This window comes from Poecilia mexicana, unplaced genomic scaffold (assembly GCF_051168715.1).
Source record: "Poecilia mexicana isolate PSO_F unplaced genomic scaffold, ASM5116871v1 scaffold_8, whole genome shotgun sequence".
In the NCBI taxonomy this organism is placed as follows: domain Eukaryota; kingdom Metazoa; phylum Chordata; class Actinopteri; order Cyprinodontiformes; family Poeciliidae; genus Poecilia; species Poecilia mexicana.
The window spans coordinates 27,907,931-27,928,319 of NW_028263377.1; the positions used below are offsets into that span (position 1 = coordinate 27,907,931).

Genomic DNA, 20,389 nt, shown 5'->3' on the forward strand with positions numbered 1-20,389 from the left:
CGGTTCTGCCTGGAGGATCCATCAGAGTTCTGGTTCTGGATCAGATAATCCAGAGCAGCCGCTTTACTTCACCTCCACGAGAGGAAGGCGGTCAGCATCATCTTCAACATCATCATCATCATTCAGGTTCAGACAGGCGCAAGACCCAACCCGTCCAGGGGACTCCAGACCTGCAGGGGGCGCTCCACTTCATTCTGGGTTATGTTTCAAAGCTTAACTGAGCAGACTCCTGTTTTACTCGTGAACAGATTCACAAAAACTGAATGTTTTGGAGTGGAATAATCAAAGTCTGGACTTAATTCTCTGGCATAACTTTAAACAGGTCGTTCTTACTGGGAAACCCTCCAACATGACTGACTGGATCAAAAATGCTCCACAGTGATGCTGCAGACTTAGTACCAGTTATGTTGAGAGAAAATATTTCTTCACAGAGAGGCAGGGTGGTCAGGTTTTTAGATGAAGTTATCCCCTTAACAGTATTCATGTATTTACTCAAATTATCTTATTTTTCTGATCTCCAGACTACACAAGTACTTTTGATTCTATGGAGTAATACACCCTCCGCAACAGGAGGTGGCGGTAATGGTGCCGTCCTCCCGGATGGTTCCGCGATTAAAAAAGGCATGGTGACGCCGTGCGTGCGTCAGTGCGTGATATCCCTCCGCGTGAGAGAACCGCGCGCTCCTTTCCCTCGCGAACGGGCGGCGTTTCTGCGAGCTGCGGCCGTTAACATTTCCTGCACCGTCCGAGTAAATCCCAAACGAATCTAACCGAGCCCAGCCGAACCCGCCCTGTGGCTGCCTCAGACCGGGCTCCAGGGACACAGATCATCCGCTGTTATCGAACCCGACCAAGTGAAGAGCGGCGGCGGCAGTAGCAGCAGGAGCAGCCGGGCCACAGGATGGAGCTCATCACTATCCTGGAAAAAACCGTCTCTCCAGGTGAGTACCGGGGCGGAACCGGTTCCTCCAGGTGGATCTGAGGGGCTGTGTTCGGTACCGATGGAGCGGTGGTGGAGGACCCGGGGAAGGTTTATCTTTGGGCGGAGGGAGCTGTTAGCTCTTGATGCTAAGTAAGCTAACCGAGGCCTGCCGTGATGAGTGACTTCGCACTCTGCCCGGACTTCAGGCACTATTTCAGGGGAATCTTCACCAACCACAGTGCTCTGACCCAGTCGGAACTCAATGGGAGAGCGTAACCGAGGGGATCAGGTCACTCAGCGGGTGAGGTGGCCGTTGGAGGAGGCTGCACCGGACGCCGACCCTGCCCATACCCAGTGCAGCTGCTCGGTTAGCTCGATAGCGCGGCTCACTTGCACCGTCGGCCTGCCCTCCCTCCGGTTCATTACCCAGAACTGAAAACTCTTCCAGGTTACAGAATCGGATGGTTGGGGTTGTTATCGCTAAACGTTGTTCCGGTTTTACTGACTCCCGTCACCAGAACCGCTCTTGTTCCGGTCAGCGGCTAGCGTTAGCAGCTAACACACATGTTAGTTCGTCGGCGGGTTCCTGCCGCAGAGCGGGCTGTTCCTGCGTGGAAATAGACCCACTATGAGCAGAGATCAGCGTGGATCCGCCGCCGAGGAGCCGCTTAGCAACACACTTCAGGTCTCAGCTGCAGGTTAAAGGGCTGTTTGGGTGTTTTTAAGCTGTGCCTCAAAACATAAAATACCTGAACGAACACAATCTGGACCGAGTTTCTCTACAATAAAAACAAGCTCAGCTGTTTTACTCTGTTAATAAAATCAGGAAATATCTGGAGTTGTTCTCATCCTGATCACCTGAGATCAGAGCAGGAGTAAAACATGCAGCTCCACCCCAAGCAAACACAAGAGATAAAAATCAGCTTTGGCAGATTTTTAAAGGCTGTTTGTTCGTCATTTTATCATTTCATCCTTTTGCAGAATGTGTGATTTAAGAGAGTTTCTCCATACTAAACAGTAAAACTGATCTAACCTGGACTGGATCATTCTTTCCACACCCGTCATGATTTTATGGTTATTGCAGCATCAGTGATAAACATCAGCTGTGCTGCGTTTAGGACCAGGATGACCTGATCTGGGGTCTGTCTGAACCCAATGCATAGCAGGACGACTTTAACTCTGTTTACTGCAAGTTGTGTCATTATTGCTTGATTTTCTCAAAGGTTCTGGAATATTCTACACTGCCACCTGTAGAGAAGGTAGGGTCAAAGGTCAAGGAAGGAACCCCCAGAAGTGAAAAACATGAACATGCTGCTGCCGTTTCTCACGTTTTCTTCATTGCATGAAGTGAATGAAAGGAAGTGAGCTGCAGGAATCCAGCTGGTTCTGTTCTGGATCTGGTTCTGTTTGGTTCTGATCCGACCCGGCGCTCCAGAGTGACTCCTCTTCCTCTCTGTCCTCAGATCGGAATGAACTGGAGGCGGCGCAGAAGTTCCTGGAGCAGGCGGCCATAGAGAACCTGGTCAGTACCGGAGGGGGGATGGAGAGCAGCTCTCACACACACACACACACACACACACACACACACACACACACACACACTCAGCCGCAGAGAGCCAGTCACACCCAGGGAGCTGCCTCTTTCTTCCACCTGATCTTCTTCAAGCTGATGATTAAAATCCCAGCTGCAGTTCGTTTCCATCCCAGTCTCTCTCCTCCCAGTTAAACCAGTTCCTGCAACAGGGAACCTGTTTCTGCTGGTCCAGATTTTATTCATGAGAATCCATGAATGAAATATCAGAGCTAAAAAGTAGCAAAAATGAAACTTCAGCAGCCCAGACAGTTTTAATGTTTCAATAGTTTTGATTGACTGTCTTGTATGGCAAGCTGTTTTAAGGTAAAGTGGTCTGAGCATGGGGTCCTGCAGAAGAAAAGAAAGGCAGGAGCCAGGCTGGAAAGCAGAGCTGGGCGGAGCAGTCGGCTCCACCGGGAGCACGGCTGCTCTTACAGCCAGACGCTGGGTCCCAGTGGATCCGGTAGTGGATCTGGAAGTGGATCCCTCCATGTGAGCGGAGGGGACGTCATCAAAGCCCCAGTTTTAGATTCTGAATTAGTAAACTGTTGGTAAGCCCCCTGCTGAGCTGTCCAGGCAGAGGCCAGCAGGATTTCTTCTCACCTGAGACTCAGATTGTAAGTAAGCAGCTGCTGAGCCCAGAAGTTTTCAGTTTATTTACTGAAGCTTCTGTTTTAACAGAATAATTATTTAGTGACGAGTCAGGATGTGAAACGTGTTTAACAGGTTTCACTAATTTATTGACGATGAACTGAATGTGATCAGAGGAATCAGAACTGGTTCAGACATCAGAGCTGATTTTATGTTAAAACTGCCTGCCATAGACAGGGAGGATGCTGGAGAGAAACTGATTAGTGCGGTGGAGGCATCATGATGTGGGCCTGATGAACAGATTAGAGTGTGTTGGGTTCTGGTTCTGACCCGGTTCTGTCCCCAGCCCACCTTCCTGGTGGAGCTGTCCAAGGTTCTGGCCAACCCCGGGAACACGCAGGTGGCGCGGGTCGCAGCGGGGCTGCAGGTCAAGAACTCGCTCACCTCCAAAGACCCGGACGTGAAGACGCAGTACCAGCAGCGATGGCTGGCCATCGACGCCAACGCTCGCCGCGAGATCAAGAACTACGTAAGGACCCGGCCCGGTTCCGCTCCGGTCCGCTCCGACCCGGCTCTGACCCGACTCGTCTCTGCAGGTTTTACAGACGCTGGGCACGGAGACGTACCGGCCCAGCTCGGCGTCGCAGTGCGTGGCCGGCATCGCCTGCGCCGAGATCCCGGTGACCCAGTGGCCGGAGCTGATCCCACAGCTGGTGGCCAACGTAACGGACCCGTCCAGCACCGAGCACATGAAGGAGTCCACGCTGGAGGCCATCGGATACATCTGCCAGGACATCGTGAGTCCAGCCGCTTCTGAAGGGTCCGGTCCAGAACCAACCGGACCCTTCAGAACCAGCCTCCAGGACCGATCCGACCCGTAAATCATTGGAACCAAAATGAACTGGATCGATCGTTTGCTTTGGTCTGATTCCGGTTTCCTTTATTTTCAGATTTTAAATTTTTTTCAAATTGGATATTTTTAATTAATTTAATTTTCTCAACGAATCTGAATTCTACTTCCTGTCACATGATGTCATCGGCAGCATTTGATTGGCTCATTTCACCAAAGCTAAAAGCTAAATTATGTAAAATTATTTCTGTTTTTTCTCGTTTTGTAAACAGGCAGACAGGATGATAAGAAATTAAATGTTTATCTTCCAGCTGATGTCATTATTTTTTAATTAGTTTCTGTTTTTCATGTTGCCGTTAATATGGCCGTTCTTTCAGTTCTGATTTTGCTCAATTTCAACAAGAAAGAATAAGTGTAAAGAACTGAAGTCAGAACCGGCCATCTGTTCCACCCGGTTCCGTTTGTGCCTGACGGTTCTGGTTCTGACCCGCAGGACCCGGAGCAGCTGCAGGAGACGGCCAACCAGATCCTGACGGCGATCATCCAGGGCATGAGGAAGGAGGAGCCCAGCAACAACGTGAAGCTGGCCGCCACCAACGCGCTGCTCAACTCGCTGGAGTTCACCAGAGCCAACTTCGACAAGGAGGTCCGGAACCAGAACCAGAACCGGTGGCTGCTCCTGGGCTGTGTGAGCGGCACATTGACCTGTGTGTGTGTTTTCAGACGGAGAGACATTTCATCATGCAGGTGGTGTGTGAAGCCACACAGTGTCCCGACACCAGAGTGAGTCCGATCGGACCGAGCCGCTGAAGCTCCGCCCCTCTGCTGAGCCGCTGAAGCTCCGCCCCTCTGCTGAGCCGCTGTAACTCCGCCCCTCTGCTCTTCCTGTGCTCAGGTACGCGTGGCGGCGCTGCAGAACCTGGTGAAGATCATGTCGCTGTACTACCAGTACATGGAGACCTACATGGGCCCCGCCCTGTTCGCGGTAAGAAACAGGAAGTCTGCTCCTTCCTCAAACAGGAAGTGATGAAGACGAGCTCGGGTCCAAACGGGTTTGGGTTCAGCCTAGTGATGGGTAGATGAGGCGTTTCAACCCAAAGCAAAACTGTTGATACTGTGTCACTCAATACTGACACCTGCTGGACATTAAAAATTCCTACAGGCAACGTGGTGATTTGATGGCCTAGTCCAAGGGTCCCCAAACCTTTTCCTGTGAGGGCCACATAACTTTTTCCTTCTCTGGTGGGGCCCGGAGTCAGTTTGTGACAGAAAAAGTGACGATTGCAGGAGCCTAAATGTAAAAATGTATTGTTTTCCAGAAAGCACAATCAAATAACTCTGTCTGGTTCTTCAGAAAACAATCCAGGAAATAAATAATAACATTATTAATGAAATAAATATTTTCTGGACTATAAGCCACAGATTTCTCTGCCGCTCCAGGTTTTCCACAGCGATGCAGCAGAGGGGGGTGGACAGCCACCCTCTGAGTCATAACAGATCAATTGAAAAAGGAAAAGTTGCCAAGTTTAGATTTAACTGAACTGATTACGGTAGTTTCCGAACGGAAACTGTAACAGTAAAAGTGCTGATGTTGCTACTAGCATGTGCTAAATGAAAATGGGCGCCGCCTTCTGCTTCTTCTTCTCCTCCTTTAGATTTCAACAGCAGCTTGCATCCATTATTGTTGCACTACTGCCATCTACTGGATGCTAATATCTGTACCTCAAATTCTCATAATGTTCCCAGTTTTATTTAAAAAACCAAAAATCTTCTTTTCCCCTCAATGCTGTTTAACTGATCAACAACATTCTCAAATTTCAATTCCCTATAATACCTAATTCTGTTTTAATGGGCGCTTTCTTCTTTTATTTCCAATTTTGACTTCCAATGATTCACTTCCTGCTAAAGAGCCCCCTGGTGGTTGAAGAAAAATCCACATATAAGCCACAAGGTTCAAAGCTTAGGAAGAAAGTAGCGGCTTATAGTCCGGAAAATACGGTATATGAAAAAAAAAATCTAAATGCTCTCTGGTATCGTTCAGGGGGCCGGACCAAATGTGGAGGCGGGCCGGATCCGGCCAGCGGGCCGTAGTTTGGGGACCACTGACCTAGTCCATACAATAAGATTTAAGTCTTTGTATTTTATTGAATATTGTATTATGTCATATCTTCAGTTAAATTTAAAATAGATTTGATGTACAGTCAGTAAAAACATTTGAACATAAAGTGAAAATTTAAGTGAATGTTTGGAATGAGGATCCCTGCGGGCTGGTTTTTCCCCCCACAGATTTTTATTTAAAAAAAAAAAAGTTTTTACAACATTTTGAAATTTAGGCTTTTACACTTTTTTGACAAAACTTCTTCTGCAGAAAAAAACAAAGTAAACATGACATTTACAGCGAACCTTTGTTTTTGGTTGCGTTCCGGAAATAACCCGATAGGCGAAATCCATGAAGTAGTTGCCTTTATTTTTTACAGTTATTACACAGCATAAATAAATACTCTACATTGAAACAAAACCTGTTTTCAGATCAGCAGATGTTCATCCATCGGGCCTTAATGTGATCCGGATCCATTAAACTGTCTCCTCCAAGCTGCCCAGAGATTCACAGCTGGATCTGCGGCAGAGCGACGGATCTGAGCCTCCGGTCCGGTTCTGCTGCCTCTGGCCTCAGTTTTTCCAGCTGGCATTCAAAGTTTCAGTTTCCAATCTGTATTAAACACCGTAACTTTATTGGCACTCAGATAGAGAAGAAGCGCTGAGACTGAAAAAAAACTGCATAAAAAAATCTGCGAAACCGTGAAAGGTGAACGGCGTTGCAGCGAGGGATCACTGTATGTGAAACAATTTATAAAAAGCACCTGAGTAATTTGTAGAACGGCTGCATATCTGAGTTTATCTGGACTTCATTCTCATGATGCCTCAGCATTGAGGCATCATGATTTATTTAGGATTTATTGAGGATTTATTTAAATAAGACAGTTTAGTCAAACATAAGCAACATTTAACCTGCAGAACATGATATGAAAGTAAACTAAGAGTTTCAGCTGAATTTGGATTCAGATCAAGTAGAAACTGACAGAACCGGATGAAACAACAAAATGAAAACATTTATTTTCCAATATAAGATCAAAATGTTCCCACACTGAGGAAACCTTTCCTCTGAAGCTGCTCCATAGGTCAATAAAAGGTCAATAATTCTTCTGACAGATTCTCTCCTTTACAAACACAGTTTGGCTCGTTGCTGTCATTTGGAAACGGTTCCTGTATCGGTCACATGACCAACACGCGCACCGACACGTTTTGGTCTTTGGGCTTGATGCATGCGCCGACGCATCGGTGTTGCCGGACCCATCACTAGTTCAGCCTCAGAACCGGACCGGATCAGGAACTGGGCCTCTGTACAGGCAGATAACTCCAGGTCCATGTGTTCCTGTCACTGGCTCACTACTGCTCCCTGCTGGCAGGCTTCATTACAGCTGCATTCCGGTTCTGGTTCTTCTGCCTGCAGAACCAGAACTTCCTGCTGAATATTCTCAATGCAGGAACGTCTGCCATAAATTAACAGGAAGTTCTTTAATTTCCTGCTGAACGTGGCGCTGAGGGGCTGAAGAACCTGACAGGTTCTGTTCGTAGACTGGAGGTTGGCGCCCCCCTCAGGTGGAAACCCTGACGCTGTGTTCTGGTCCAGATCACCATCGAGGCGATGAAGAGCGACATCGACGAGGTGGCGCTGCAGGGCATCGAGTTCTGGTCCAACGTCTGCGACGAGGAGATGGACCTGGCCATCGAGGCCTCAGAGGTGCGTTTGTTTTCATCGTCGTCAGGCCGCCGTGCGGTTCCACGCCGCTGACCGCCTCTTCCTGTCTCTTCCTGCCTCCTTGTCCAATCGCAGGCCTCGGAGCAGGGCCGGCCCCCTGAGCACACCAGTAAGTTCTACGCCAAAGGAGCGCTGCAGTACCTGGTCCCCATCCTGACCCAGACGCTGGCCAAGCAGGTGCCGCCCCGTTGCCCGTCTGCACGCGCTCAGTGTGAGTCGGCCCCGCTGACGGTGCGTCGTGTGTCCGCAGGACGAGAACGACGACGACGACGACTGGAACCCCTGCAAGGCGGCGGGCGTGTGTCTGATGCTGCTGGCCACCTGCTGCGAGGACGACGTGGTTCCCCACGTCCTGCCCTTCATCAAGGAGAACATCAAGAACCCGGACTGGCGGTACCGGGACGCCTCCATCATGGCGTTCGGCTCCATCCTGGAGGGGCCCGACCTGAACCAGCTCAAACCGCTCGTCATCCAGGTGAGCCGCCGCCGCAGGTCGGCCCGGTTCGGCGGAGCCGGTCTGACCGCGCTGCCCCCTGCAGGCCATGCCCACCCTGATCGAGCTGATGAAGGACCCCAGCGTGGTGGTGAGGGACACCACGGCCTGGACCGTCGGACGCATCTGCGAGCTGCAGCCCGAAGCCGCCATCCACGAGGTTTACCTGGCGCCGCTGCTGCAGTGTCTGATCGAGGGCCTGGGGGCCGAGCCCAGGGTGGCCTCCAACGTCTGCTGGGTGAGCCGTGACATCACTTCCTCCACAGCGGAGGGGGGGTAGGCAGCAAACTGAGACCCAAAGCATTTGTAACTCTATTTAAAAAAATCAACCAAACGTTCAGAGTAACGACTCGTTTGGGTTTCAGGTGAAAACTGAGCAGGAGATTAATTCATCCTCCGCCAGCGACTATTAATAATCACTGACTGATAATCGCATCGTAACGGACTTTTAACGTAATCTCTGCTCGGCTTGCACACGGTTGCCATGGCAACGGGTGTGTTTAAACGACGGCGGGTTCAGCCGCTTCAGTTTCTGAACGTTTGATATGCGACAAACGGACTAATGACCTTCAAATGGGACAAATATATTTAATGAGTAACAAACAAATGTGAGGTTCAGTTAATTGTCTAAGATCAGAACAACTAACTCGGTTCGCCTGAAAGGAGCTTTACTGGATTTTCCTCCATCTCTTATTTAGTGGAAATATTCATGTTGAGGAAACTTTAAGTGTTCGTGTCCTGAGGCAGATGTCGGCGCTGGCCTTCAGCATCCGCAGCTTCTGATTGGCTCAGGATGGAGCTTTAGCATTAGCTTCTGGTAAACACCGTGTTCATACCTCTGTGTGATGTCACATGTGCTAGACCCCGCCCCCTGCCACGGCTGGGGGGCAAACGCTGCTCGCTAACGATGACTAGCGTCGGTTTTAGCTGTCGTCAACATAATGCGCTAAAGCTTAAATGTCAGCCTGATGTATCAGAACGACGGCCGCAGCGCCTGGATGCCAATTGTTAACACAACCAGATTGTTTCAGATCCGGTTCGTGTTCTGCTTCGGACCGGACCGCCTTGGGGCTAACGGGTCCTCTGCTCCCCTCCAGGCCTTCTCGTCTCTGGCCGAGGCGGCGTACGAAGCCACAGACGCCGCCGAGGATCAGGAGGAGCCCAGCACCTACTGCCTGTCCTCGTCCTTCGAGATCATCGTCCAGAAGCTGCTGGAGACCACGGACAGGTGGGAGCGCAGCTACCGGGTTCTACCGGGTTCTACCGGGTTCTACTGGGTTCTACCGGGTTCTACCGGGTTCTACTGGGTTCTACTGGGTTCTACCTGGTTCTACCGGGTTCTACCTGGTTCTACAGGGTTCTACCTGGTTCTACTGGGTTCTACTGGGTTCTACCTGGTTCTACCGGGTTCTACCGGGTTCTACCTGGTTTTACCGGGTTCTACCTGGTTCTACTGGGTTCTACCAGGTTCTACCGGGTTCTACTGAACTCTACCTGGTTCTACCGGGTTCTACCGGGTTCTACTGAACTCTACCGGGTTCTACCGGGTTCTACCGGGTTCTACCGGGTTCTACTGAACTCTACCTGGTTCTACCGGGTTCTACCGGGTTCTACTGAACTCTACCGGGTTCTACCTGGTTCTGCCTGGTTCTACCGGGTTCTGCCTGGTTCCACCTGGTTCTGCCTGGTTCTTCTTCTGGCTCTTAAATTTCAATGATTTGTTTCTGAGGTTTGGAAAGTTTTGATCTAATTTAAAGCCTAAATTGGGAAACATTGTTTACAGTGTAAACCTGATATTTTCATACAACAAAAATATTTTTTTAGTGCCTGAAATAAAATAAGAAAAGTTTGGAAAATGTAACTTCAGTTAGAATTCCCTAAAATGTTTTTTAGTGTTTAGTTTTCAGACCCAAGCAGATAAACAGAAAATGTTTCTTCTGTAGAAAACAGGAAGACGTCGGCGGTAATAAATATATGATGATGAATCAAAGTAAATCCGACCCGTCGCCCTGACCCTTTGACCCTTTGACCCGAGTCTCTTTGCCGTGAGGAAACATGTCTGCTGCGTTCTGGTTCCTCTCCAGACCCGACGGCCACCAGAACAACCTGCGCTCGGCCGCCTACGAGGCTCTGATGGAGATCGTGAAGAACAGCGCGAAGGACTGCTACCCGGCGGTGCAGAAAACCACGCTGGTCATCATGGAGCGGCTGCAGCAGGTCCTGCAGATGGAGGTGAGTCCTGCCGGCCGCCGCTCGGGCTTTTACTGTGAAAGGACGGCCGCCTGACGCCGCCTTCCTGTGCAGTCTCACATCCAGAGCACCTCGGACCGGATCCAGTTCAACGACCTGCAGTCGCTGCTCTGCGCCACTCTGCAGGTGAGGCCCGCCGCCCAGCTCGGCCGCTGCCGCTTTTATTGTGAAGGAGTGCTGAGCGCTTCCTGTCCCTGCAGAACGTCCTGCGGAAGGTGCAGCACCAGGACGCGCTGCAGATCTCCGACGTGGTGATGGCGTCTCTGCTCAGGATGTTCCAGAGCACGGCGGGCTCCGGCGGCGTCCAGGAGGACGCGCTGATGGCCGTGTCCACGCTGGTGGAAGGTAGGCGGGAGACGCTGCTCATGCTAATGCTAACGCTAACGCTGCTACACACGCATCACTGTCTCTGCCGCTCACTTCAGTTCTGGGGAGCGACTTCCAGAAATACATGGATGCCTTCAAGCCGTTCCTGGCCATCGGACTGAAGAACTACGCCGAGTATCAGGTAGGAAGGGGGCGGAGCCTCAGCTCAGCCGTTAGCTTCAGGCGTTTTTACTTCCTCTGATTTATCATGTCATCCTTTATCAGAACGCTCTCGGGTTTCCTTTGACGTTTATCTTTAATATAAAATATAAGTTTTAATAATAATTGAAACACAAATGATGTTTTTATTTGGTTTTTAATCAGAATAAAAAGATTCACCAGATTTATCAGTTTCTGTTTCACCTTTTCTCCATTGAACTCAACACTGTTGGTTTAACGTCTGTTAGCTTTTTTGTTTTTTCCCCCAGAATTTAATTTGCTGATCAGTACGGAGGACTGATCCTGCCAAAATTAACTTAATGAATATATAAATAAATATGGGAGGAAATTCAACATAACAATTTATTTTCAAACTAAATAAATTGGGACAACCTCAGAAAATTAGAAAATAATTAAATGATGAAAAAAATAGATTAAATATGAACAAAATTGAAAGTAATTCATATGATACATATGGAAATATGTAAAATTTAATTTCCAGATTTATTTATTACTGCATTTTACGTTTTTCTGCCCAGTGATGAGGGAGTTTCTACTGCTGAGCTGTGATTGGTCAGCCACCGATCTGCTCAGCCAATCAGCTTCCAATAAATTTATGCAAACTTCCTGAATCTGCCCTTCCAATTGGAAGCAAATTCATTTTTGTTGCTGAAAAGGTGTTAATGTAGACAAGAAAACATTTGAATCAGGTTGAGTTTTAAATCCATCAGAAAATGTAGAAATGAAAACGTGGCGGCGCTCCAGTTACCTGTCCTGTGCTGCAGGTGTGTCTGGCGGCGGTGGGCCTGGTGTGCGACCTGTGCCGAGCGCTGCAGTCCAACATCCTGCCTTACTGCGACGAGATCATGCAGCTGCTGCTGGAGAACCTGGGGGTGAGCGGCGCCGGGCCGGCCCGGTTTCTGTTCGGTCTGTGACGATACTCCATGCACCACTCTGACTGTGATGCACACCCTCCACGTCTATCTGAGACCACTGTCGCCGTGGCAACGCTGCCAAGCCTCCGGCGTGCGGCAGACCCGTCTGATCGCTGCGTCTGTGTTTGCAGAACGAGAACGTGCATCGCTCGGTGAAGCCGCAGATCCTCTCTGCGTTCGGAGACATCGCTCTGGCCATCGGAGGAGAGTTCAAGAAGTACCTGGACATCGTCCTGGACACGCTGCAGCAGGCCAGCCAGGCGCAGGTGGACAAGGTGAGCTCACCTGGCTGTGGGCTCGGCCCGTCATGAGTCGCTGAAATTCTTGGAAATGCTTGAATTTAATTACGTGTTTTCAAGGTCTGGAAAGTCCTTGATCTCTGTAAAACATCCTTGAAAGTTCTTGATATTCAAACTGCTCATGTTGGTAATAAAGTCCTAACATCTGATTAAAAGGAAAACAGTGTTTACTGTTGAAAGCAGATATTTAGGATTATTCCTGTATAATAATATATATAGAAATATTGTTTCTGTTTGCTGAATCGCAGGAAACATTTTGAGAGATTTGTGTGTAAATTGTGTTTAATGGGAGCAGGAAGCTGGTCGACCTGAACAGGTTAGTTTGGATGAATGTGAGGAATATTAATGATGACTAACGGCTGAAATCACACCGACGGAACCAAAACGTTTCTGCTTCATGTTAAACAACATTATTGGGTTTTTATCAGTTCTTGTGTGAAACAAAGGCCACATTATCAACGTTCATAAATGATGGTGAATCAAACCGTTAAGTCTTTAGGTTTTCATCATTTTTCATGCTGCAAAAGTTTCTTGATTTTTCCTGAGGTTCTGATCCGGTTCTGTTCCAGACGGACTACGACATGGTGGACTACCTGAACGAGCTGAGGGAGGGCTGCCTGGAGGCCTACACCGGCATCATCCAGGGCCTGAAGGGCGACCAGGAGAACGTCCACCGTAAGGCCACTTCCTGTCCGGCGACGGCGGTTCCTCTTCCTGTCTGCAGCCCAGCAGGAGGATTTACGCCGTCGCAGAGAAACCGGGTCGTTTTCACCCGGGAAGCTCCGGGCTCCGGCCCAAACCCAACAGCTTCCCGGTTTTGCGGGACCCAACAAGCTAAATTTGACCTGAGTTTGACCTTTGACCTCTCTGTGACCTTTGATCTCTCTGTGACCTTTGACCTGCGTCCCCCCTGCAGCTGACGTGATGCTGGTTCAGCCGCGCGTGGAGTTCATCCTGTCCTTCATCCACCACATCGCCGAGGACGAGGACCACTCTGATGGCGTGGTGGCCAACGCCGCCGGACTCATCGGGTAAGAACCGGGACGGAACCGGAACCAGAACCGGAACCGGGTCGGTGAGGAGAAACCATGCACCACGCTGACGGTGTGATGCACAACCAGACCACAACATCTGAGACCCGCTGCAGTCAGAACCTCTGGGCTGCTGTGTGTGTGTGTGTGTTAATCTGTGTGTGTGTGTGTATTAATCTGTGTGTGTGTGTGTGTATTAATCTGTGTGTGTGTGTGTCAGTGTTGTGGTACTCGAAGTTGGTCTTGGTCTTAAGACCGGTCTTAAGACCATTTTTTGATGGTCTCGTCTCGGACTCGACCGCATTTGGTCTCGGTCTCGGTCTCTGAGGACTCGGCATTTTATTTCAAGACCAGTCGAGACCGCAACTGTGAAAATATCACTAAACGTACAACATTCTGTCCAGTTTATTTGTTAACATCTTTGTTTTCAGTGGATGCAAAACGCACCGATTAAAATCCAAGCAACTAAGTGTTTCTGTTACTCCCCCCTCCCCTCCCCACCTTTCACTCTCCCTCCTCCTCCCCTCCCCACCTTTCACTCGCACGCGGCGCTCCAGGACATGCGCAGTGGTTTCCTCTCAGCGGCAGAAAATGTTTGTCTAATGGTCATTAATATAATAGCGCTGCATAAATAGTAAGAAATCCGATGGCCACAGCTAACTCAGCAGCGCTTCGCTTTCACAGACGGTGGGGACAACGTCTAACTATTTTCGTCACTTAGAAAAGTAGCTCAAAGAAGGTAAGCTCCGTTAACGTGATGTTAGCAAAGCTAGCTGTACAGAGACACATAAGCATTGTGATGAAAAATGTTATCACTCACTGTGTTGAATTATTGTGCGGAGGTGTTGACTGACTTGTCGCATATATGGGACAACGCTATGTCCAAAAGTCTGCAATATAGTGAGGTGACATTCAGAAACAGTCAATTCTTCTCCACGGCTCTTTATTTATTAGATAGGACTGGAGTGTCACTGAGAGCCGTTGTTCTATCAGATAGCCATACGCTGTCAGGTTAGCATAAATGCATTAAGCATTAAGAAATCCGACCGTCAGAGGAGTTGTCAGTTCACCATACGCAGCAAGTTATGATGAACATAAGTCATTAAATTGTTTTCAATGATAACTATATATATATATACATGTGTTGTCATGGTTTCAAAGTGTATTTAAAGCAGGTCTGGCTGCAGCTGGAGTCAACTACAACACACGACCGTGTAAAACTCACTTAACCGCTAAGTCAGGATGCCATACAACTGTTAACAAAGTGTATGACGATCTACGTTATGATTCTATGTTGTTGATTAAATGAAATCTTATGGTAATGACAGCGTATGCATGTCTGAGCTAAGCGTACGACTATCTGACAACGTATGCTGATCTGACAGAACACCCGTTCTTTGTTCTATTAATGCTCTGTGTACACTGCATCATTATTTTATTTAATTATGTACGTTGATATTTAAATTAACAAATAACTAAAACACAAGAACGAAAGAGCATGCAGAGCATGCACATTGCTCTTTGTTTTTGTTCAAAGTGGCAGCTGTAATGTCTGCCATGGTGTCAGACTACCTGGCTTCATGTACTGGGATAGAGAGTGAAAACAGTCACGATGAGCGCCTTCTGTTTGGTTACTTCTTGCTTGTTGCTCCTTGGTCAGTGTTCATAGTTGAGCGTTATTTACCGTCAGGGCATTGCCTCAATTGCTATGTTTAATGGTGCAACAGTGGTGGATTCTTATATGAGCAATATGGGCAAATGCCCAGGGCGTTATGTTTTTAGGGATGGCACGAGACCATCACACTTTTTAGCACAGAAATGGAATATTTAATATTGGTAAAATGTATTAAGTATTTAATATCTAGGTGTTTTATGGTAATATGGATCTTTCAGATTATTTTGAGAAGCAATTTCGATCATATTTTACATTTTATTGTGTCATGTAGCACGGCCGCTGGTCTTGGTCTAGACTCGGTCTCGATACACTCTGGTCTTGGTCTTGTCTTAGTCTCGGGTTAGGTGGTCTTGAACACAACACTGGTGTGTGTTAATCTGTGTGTGTGTGTGTGTGTGTTAATCTGTGTGTGTGTGTTAATCTGTGTGTGTGTGTATTAATCTGTGTGTGTGTGTTAATCTGTGTGTGTGTGTGTGTTAATCTGTGTGTGTGTGTGTGTGTGTGTATTAATCTGTGTGTGTGTATTAATCTGTGTGTGTGTATTAATCTGTGTGTGTGTGTTAATCTGTGTGTGTGTGTGTGTTAATCTGTGTGTGTGTGTGTATTAATCTGTGTGTGTGTGTTAATCTGTGTGTGTGTGTTAATCTGTGTGTGTGTGTGTGTATTAATCTGTGTGTGTGTGTTAATCTGTGTGTGTGTGTGTGTTAATCTGTGTGTGTGTGTATTAATCTGTGTGTGTGTGTGTGTATTAATCTGTGTGTGTGTGTATTAATCTGTGTGTGTGTGTGTGTATTAATCTGTGTGTGTGTGTGTGTTAATCTGTGTGTTAATCTGTGTGTGTGTGTGTTAATCTGTGTGTGTGTGTGTGTTAATCTGTGTGTGTGTGTATTAATCTGTGTGTGTGTGTATTAATCTGTGTGTGTTAATCTGTGTGTGTGTGTATTAATCTGTGTGTGTTAATCTGTGTGTGTGTGTGTATTAATCTGTGTGTGTGTGTATTAATCTGTGTGTGTGTGTATTAATCATCTGTGTGTGTGTGTGTGTGTGTATTAATCTGTGTGTGTGTGTATTAATCTGTGTGTGTGTGTATTAATCTGTGTGTGTGTGTATTAATCTGTGTGTGTGTGTATTAATCTGTGTGTGTGTGTATTAATCTGTGTGTGTGTGTGTGTGTGTATTAATCTGTGTGTGTGTGTATTAATCTGTGTGTGTGTGTATTAATCTGTGTGTGTGTGTATTAATCTGTGTGTGTGTGTGTGTGTGTGTATTAATCTGTGTGTGTGTGTATTAATCTGTGTGTGTGTATTAATCTGTGTGTGTGTGTATTAATCTGTGTGTGTGTGTATTAATCTGTGTGTGTGTGTGTATTAATCTGTGTGTGTGTGTGTATTAATCTGTGTGTGTGTGTGTGTATTAATCTGTGTGTGTGTGTGTGTTAATCTGTGTGTGTGTGTATTAATCTGTGTGTGTGTGTGTATTAATCTGTGTGTGTGTGTATTAATCTGTGTGTGTGTGTGTATTAATCTGTGTGTGTGTGTGTTTGTTAATCTGTGTGTGTGTGTTTGTTAATCTGTGTGTGTGTGTGTGTGTATTAATCTGTGTGTGTTAATCTGTGTGTGTGTGTGTGTTAATCTGTGTGTGTGTGTGTATTAATCTGTGTGTGTTAATCTGTGTGTGTGTGTGTGTGTATTAATCTGTGTGTGTGTGTATTAATCTGTGTGTGTTAATCTGTGTGTGTGTGTTAATCTGTGTGTGTGTGTGTATTAATCTGTGTGTGTGTGTGTGTATTAATCTGTGTGTGTGTATTAATCTGTGTGTGTGTGTGTGTGTGTATTAATCTGTGTGTGTGTGTGTATTAATCTGTGTGTGTGTGTGTATTAATCTGTGTGTGTGTGTATTAATCTGTGTGTGTGTGTATTAATCATCTGTGTGTGTTAATCTGTGTGTGTGTGTGTGTGTATTAATCTGTGTGTGTGTGTGTATTAATCTGTGTGTGTGACCTCAGCGACCTCTGCACGGCCTTCGGGAAGGACATGATGAAGCTGGTGGAGATGCGTCCGCTGATCAACGACCTGCTGACGGAGGGCCGGCGCTCCAAAATCGTCAAGACCAAGACGCTGGCCACCTGGGCCACCAAGGAGCTGCGCAAGCTCAAGAGCCAAGCCTGGTGAGGTTCTGAGGCCCGGGAGCCGGTTGTAGCGGTTCCGACCCGTCCTGTCTGCGGGCAGCGCGGAGCAGAACCAAACTGGGTTTTCTCCAGCTTTGTTGTTTGATTAAACCAGAGGCGTCCTGCATGTTTGATTCTCTCCCTGGTGGCAGAAACGACGTCCTCAGCAGGTCAGGCCTCTGATGAGCCGTCATTTGATCCAGGTGAGTTAAACCAGGGAGAGAACTAAAAGATACAGGATGCCGGGCCTCCAGGACCCCTCTGGGCCTCCAGGACCCCTCTGGGCCTCCAGGACCCCTCTGGGCCTCCAGGACCCCTCTGGGCCTCCAGGACCCCTCTGGGCCTCCAGGACCCCCCTGGGCCTCCAGGACCCCCCTGGGCCTCCAGGACCCCTCTGGGCCTCCAGGACCCCTTGGATTAAACGGACCGACCAGATTACAGCAGAACTACTCGACCCAAATCAGCAGGTTCTGCTTGACGCGCCGGACCTTTAAAAGGTCCAGATGGTTCAGAGTTCAGTTAGCCACAATGTATGGAGGCCTGAGCCTGTCAAAATTAACAATTAATAAGGAAATAAAATTGAAGTCATTGATTCATAAATGAATGGGGGAACGAAAAATTGCATATATTTCTATATTTATCGAGGTTATTCTTTCTACTTTTATTTTTTTATTTTGTCCTTTGTTGTTTTTGTTTTTTCTCTCCTTCTTGGTTCTTCTCATCCTTCCTGTCTCCAGCATCAGCCCTCTGTAACGCTGGTTGGTGAAAAACTGGATCAGAACCACTTCCAGCTGTTTTATTGAAGCTGCAGATCGTTGTTATGCTGGATGTTTGCTGCTGCTGTCGGCTCCATCTCTGCAGCTGAACTTTAACTTTCTACTGAATCCTGAACTGACATTAAAAAGTTTCAGAACTCGTCTTTGTGCCTGAAGTTCTGACCGAATCCAGATGTTCTGCTGTAGATCCAAACGAGCATTTAGTTGCATCCAAATTTCTCTAATTATTTCTTCATCTTGTTGAGGAATTCTGGTCTTAAACACTACAAGGCCCATGATGCACTGCAGCGACCCGCAACATGTCCAGATGTTGAAATATTTCACAGGCGGAGCGTTTGCTCTGTAACGTAAACGACAGCAAAGATTTCACATATTAAAACTTTCACTATGTCCAAACGTGAGATTCTTTATGAAAAACTAAATAAATGATAATCGATCGATCTCCTGTGCTCTGCAGAATTACTCGGCTCAGTCAGAAACAGCCAATCAGAGCCAGCGTTGGCCTGGCAGCTGATTATCAGGACGTTGTGATTTGGTAACCTAGGATTGTTTACTTTGATGCAGCCTGCATTTGACTCTGAATGAATGTCTCCTTCGTTACTAGACATTATTAGATGTCAGCCATGTTGAGATTAATTTGACTCATGCATAATTTAGGGTTCAGAGAACTTTACTGTTGAATGTTTGGCTGCAGGTTTTTCAGTTCTTCTGATTAGCTGCTGTTTTGTGCCTGCAAGTTTGTTGCATGTTTGTTAATTCGGTGAATTTATTACCAGATCGTTTTTTATTTCACCAGATCACATAGCAGCATTTATACCTAAAGCAACAAATAAACAGTCAGTCCAGGTGATCAGCCTCATTGGTGATCGGTATTGGAATCAGCAGCAAAACCCTGATCAGAACATCCCTAGTTAATGTTGGAGCTCTGTTCTGATTGGCCGTCTCCTCCCCTCCTCTCTGCTGATTGGCTCTCTCCTCTCCCCTCAGATTGCTGAGGTCTGGACTCGGAGCGACGTGAGGTCAGCGACTCGTCTGGAATGAACTCGTCTGTGGCAGCGCTGGCTGCAGCAGAGGAAGTGACGTGAGATGAAGTGAGATGAGTGTCTGTGTGAGCGCGAGAGATGATGACATCACACCACCTTCAGTTCCAGCTGGCGACCCCCCCCCTCCTCTTCCTCCTGGACGGCCTGTGGACTGGACTCTGACTCCTCCCCCTTAAAGCAACAAGCCCCTCCTTCGCCGTGTAGCTGGCCCCTCGTATGACATCATGATGACGTCACAGACCCGCCACCGCCCCCACGCTGGGGGAGGGGGGGGGAGAGAAACTTTTGTGGAATCAGATTAACGAGCGACTTTGTGGACTTCTTCTGTGGAAAACTTTAGATTTTTGTTGCTCTTACTTTTCTTCTTCTGAGCACTAAAACGGCGACCCGGGCCGGAAGGCTCCGCCCACTCCGGCGTTCCGCGCTCTTACCTGGCGACAGCAGCACTGGAGCCCTTCAGAGTAAAAGCCCGGTGCTGCGGAGCGAGTGCCAAATGGGAATAGTTTTAGCTGCAGGCCTGGAAGCGCGTGCTGTGAGCTGCTTCACGTTGATTGCCCCGCTGCACTGGGTCGGGATCGGGTCACTCACCGGTTTTTGCTTGTTTCAAAGATTTCAGAAAATTGAAGACGTTTGTAAAAGGTTCTATTTTTCCATTGCTATGATGAGAAAATAAATTTAAAAACAATAAAATGCTATGAAACATTCCCCGAGCAGTTCTGGTGATTTCGCTCTTCTTCTGGACTCAATCGTTCTGGACTCTGATTGGAAGCTGAACTCTGGCGCCTCCTGCTGTCGGTCTGTTTACTCAACGCCACAAAGAACCATGATTTCTCTCGTTTTTTTTTTTGTTTGTTTTTTTTGTAACTTCACGGCGCTCCTCTGGGTTTGTGAGCGTGCTCAGTGCGGTCCGTCGCTGAAGGCCTCTTTCCAGCTCTTATTTTGTAAACCTGCAGCCGCTGCAGGCAGGATGGACTTCCTGTGTTGACATGATGATCCTGGAAACTCCATTACTGAATTGTGAATGATTTAAAGCCAATCTGCTTTTTATTTCATATTAAACTTTAGTGAACTAATAAAGTCTATATTGTACTGAACCTCCTGCTGCCTGTTCTGATGCTGAAATCTGATCTGAGAGCAGCTGCAGAGTGACGATGAGCAGCAGAACCTGCTGCAGAGGTAAGGAACCCGCTCAGCTTCTGGGTTCCAGAACCTCCTGCTGATAGATGGACCAACGCGGGTCCCGGACAGAACCTACAGGAGAACTGCAGCTTTTTATTCTTTCATTTACTTCCTGGGCTGAAGGTCGGTCCACTTCCAGGAACACTGAATCCAGTCCTGGATTTCTTCTGAGGTTCCCTGAAACCCAGCCTGGTATCCCATCGTGAGGTTTCAGCTGAGGTAAAATTCTCTCAGTATAGCTATGAATATTCATCATGTTA

At 47.7% G+C, this 20,389-nt stretch overlaps 1 protein-coding gene and 1 non-coding gene across 3 annotated transcripts; both read left to right on the top strand.

Moving 5' to 3' along the window:
• Positions 1-642: 642 nt before the first annotated feature.
• kpnb1 (karyopherin (importin) beta 1) lies at positions 643-20,044 on the top strand. 2 transcript variants are annotated; one of them, XM_088007827.1, is made up of 22 exons: positions 643-941; positions 2,386-2,444; positions 3,433-3,615; positions 3,683-3,883; positions 4,430-4,582; positions 4,660-4,719; positions 4,832-4,921; positions 7,628-7,738; positions 7,832-7,933; positions 8,007-8,231; positions 8,296-8,487; positions 9,347-9,477; positions 10,334-10,481; positions 10,554-10,625; positions 10,700-10,844; positions 10,925-11,007; positions 11,810-11,917; positions 12,091-12,234; positions 12,828-12,933; positions 13,175-13,289; positions 16,970-17,131; positions 18,895-20,044. In XM_088007827.1, coding segments are annotated over exons 1-22 (2,631 nt in total). In that variant the 5' UTR covers positions 643-901; the 3' UTR covers positions 18,896-20,044. The 2 variants fall into 2 exon arrangements, with proteins under 2 accessions (XP_087863953.1, XP_087863954.1); XM_088007828.1 differs by lacking the exon at positions 18,895-20,044 and adding an exon at positions 17,284-18,755.
• LOC148158178 (small nucleolar RNA SNORA79) lies at positions 12,955-13,093 on the top strand. Its single transcript, XR_015764135.1, has one exon. It is a non-coding gene; the product is annotated as a small nucleolar RNA SNORA79 (small nucleolar RNA).
• Positions 20,045-20,389: the final 345 nt, after the last annotated feature.

What these genes read in the sequence shown, in the direction of transcription:
- kpnb1 (XM_088007827.1), top strand. Translation starts at nt 902, where the DNA reads ATGGAGCTCATCACTATCCTGGAAAAAACCGTCTCTCCAG. An exon ending in GATACATCTGCCAGGACATC is followed by an intron (nt 3,884 to 4,429) that starts GTGAGTCCAGCC and finishes TCTGACCCGCAG; the next exon opens with GACCCGGAGCAGCTGCAGGA. An exon ending in TGGGCCCCGCCCTGTTCGCG is followed by an intron (nt 4,922 to 7,627) that starts GTAAGAAACAGG and finishes GTTCTGGTCCAG; the next exon opens with ATCACCATCGAGGCGATGAA.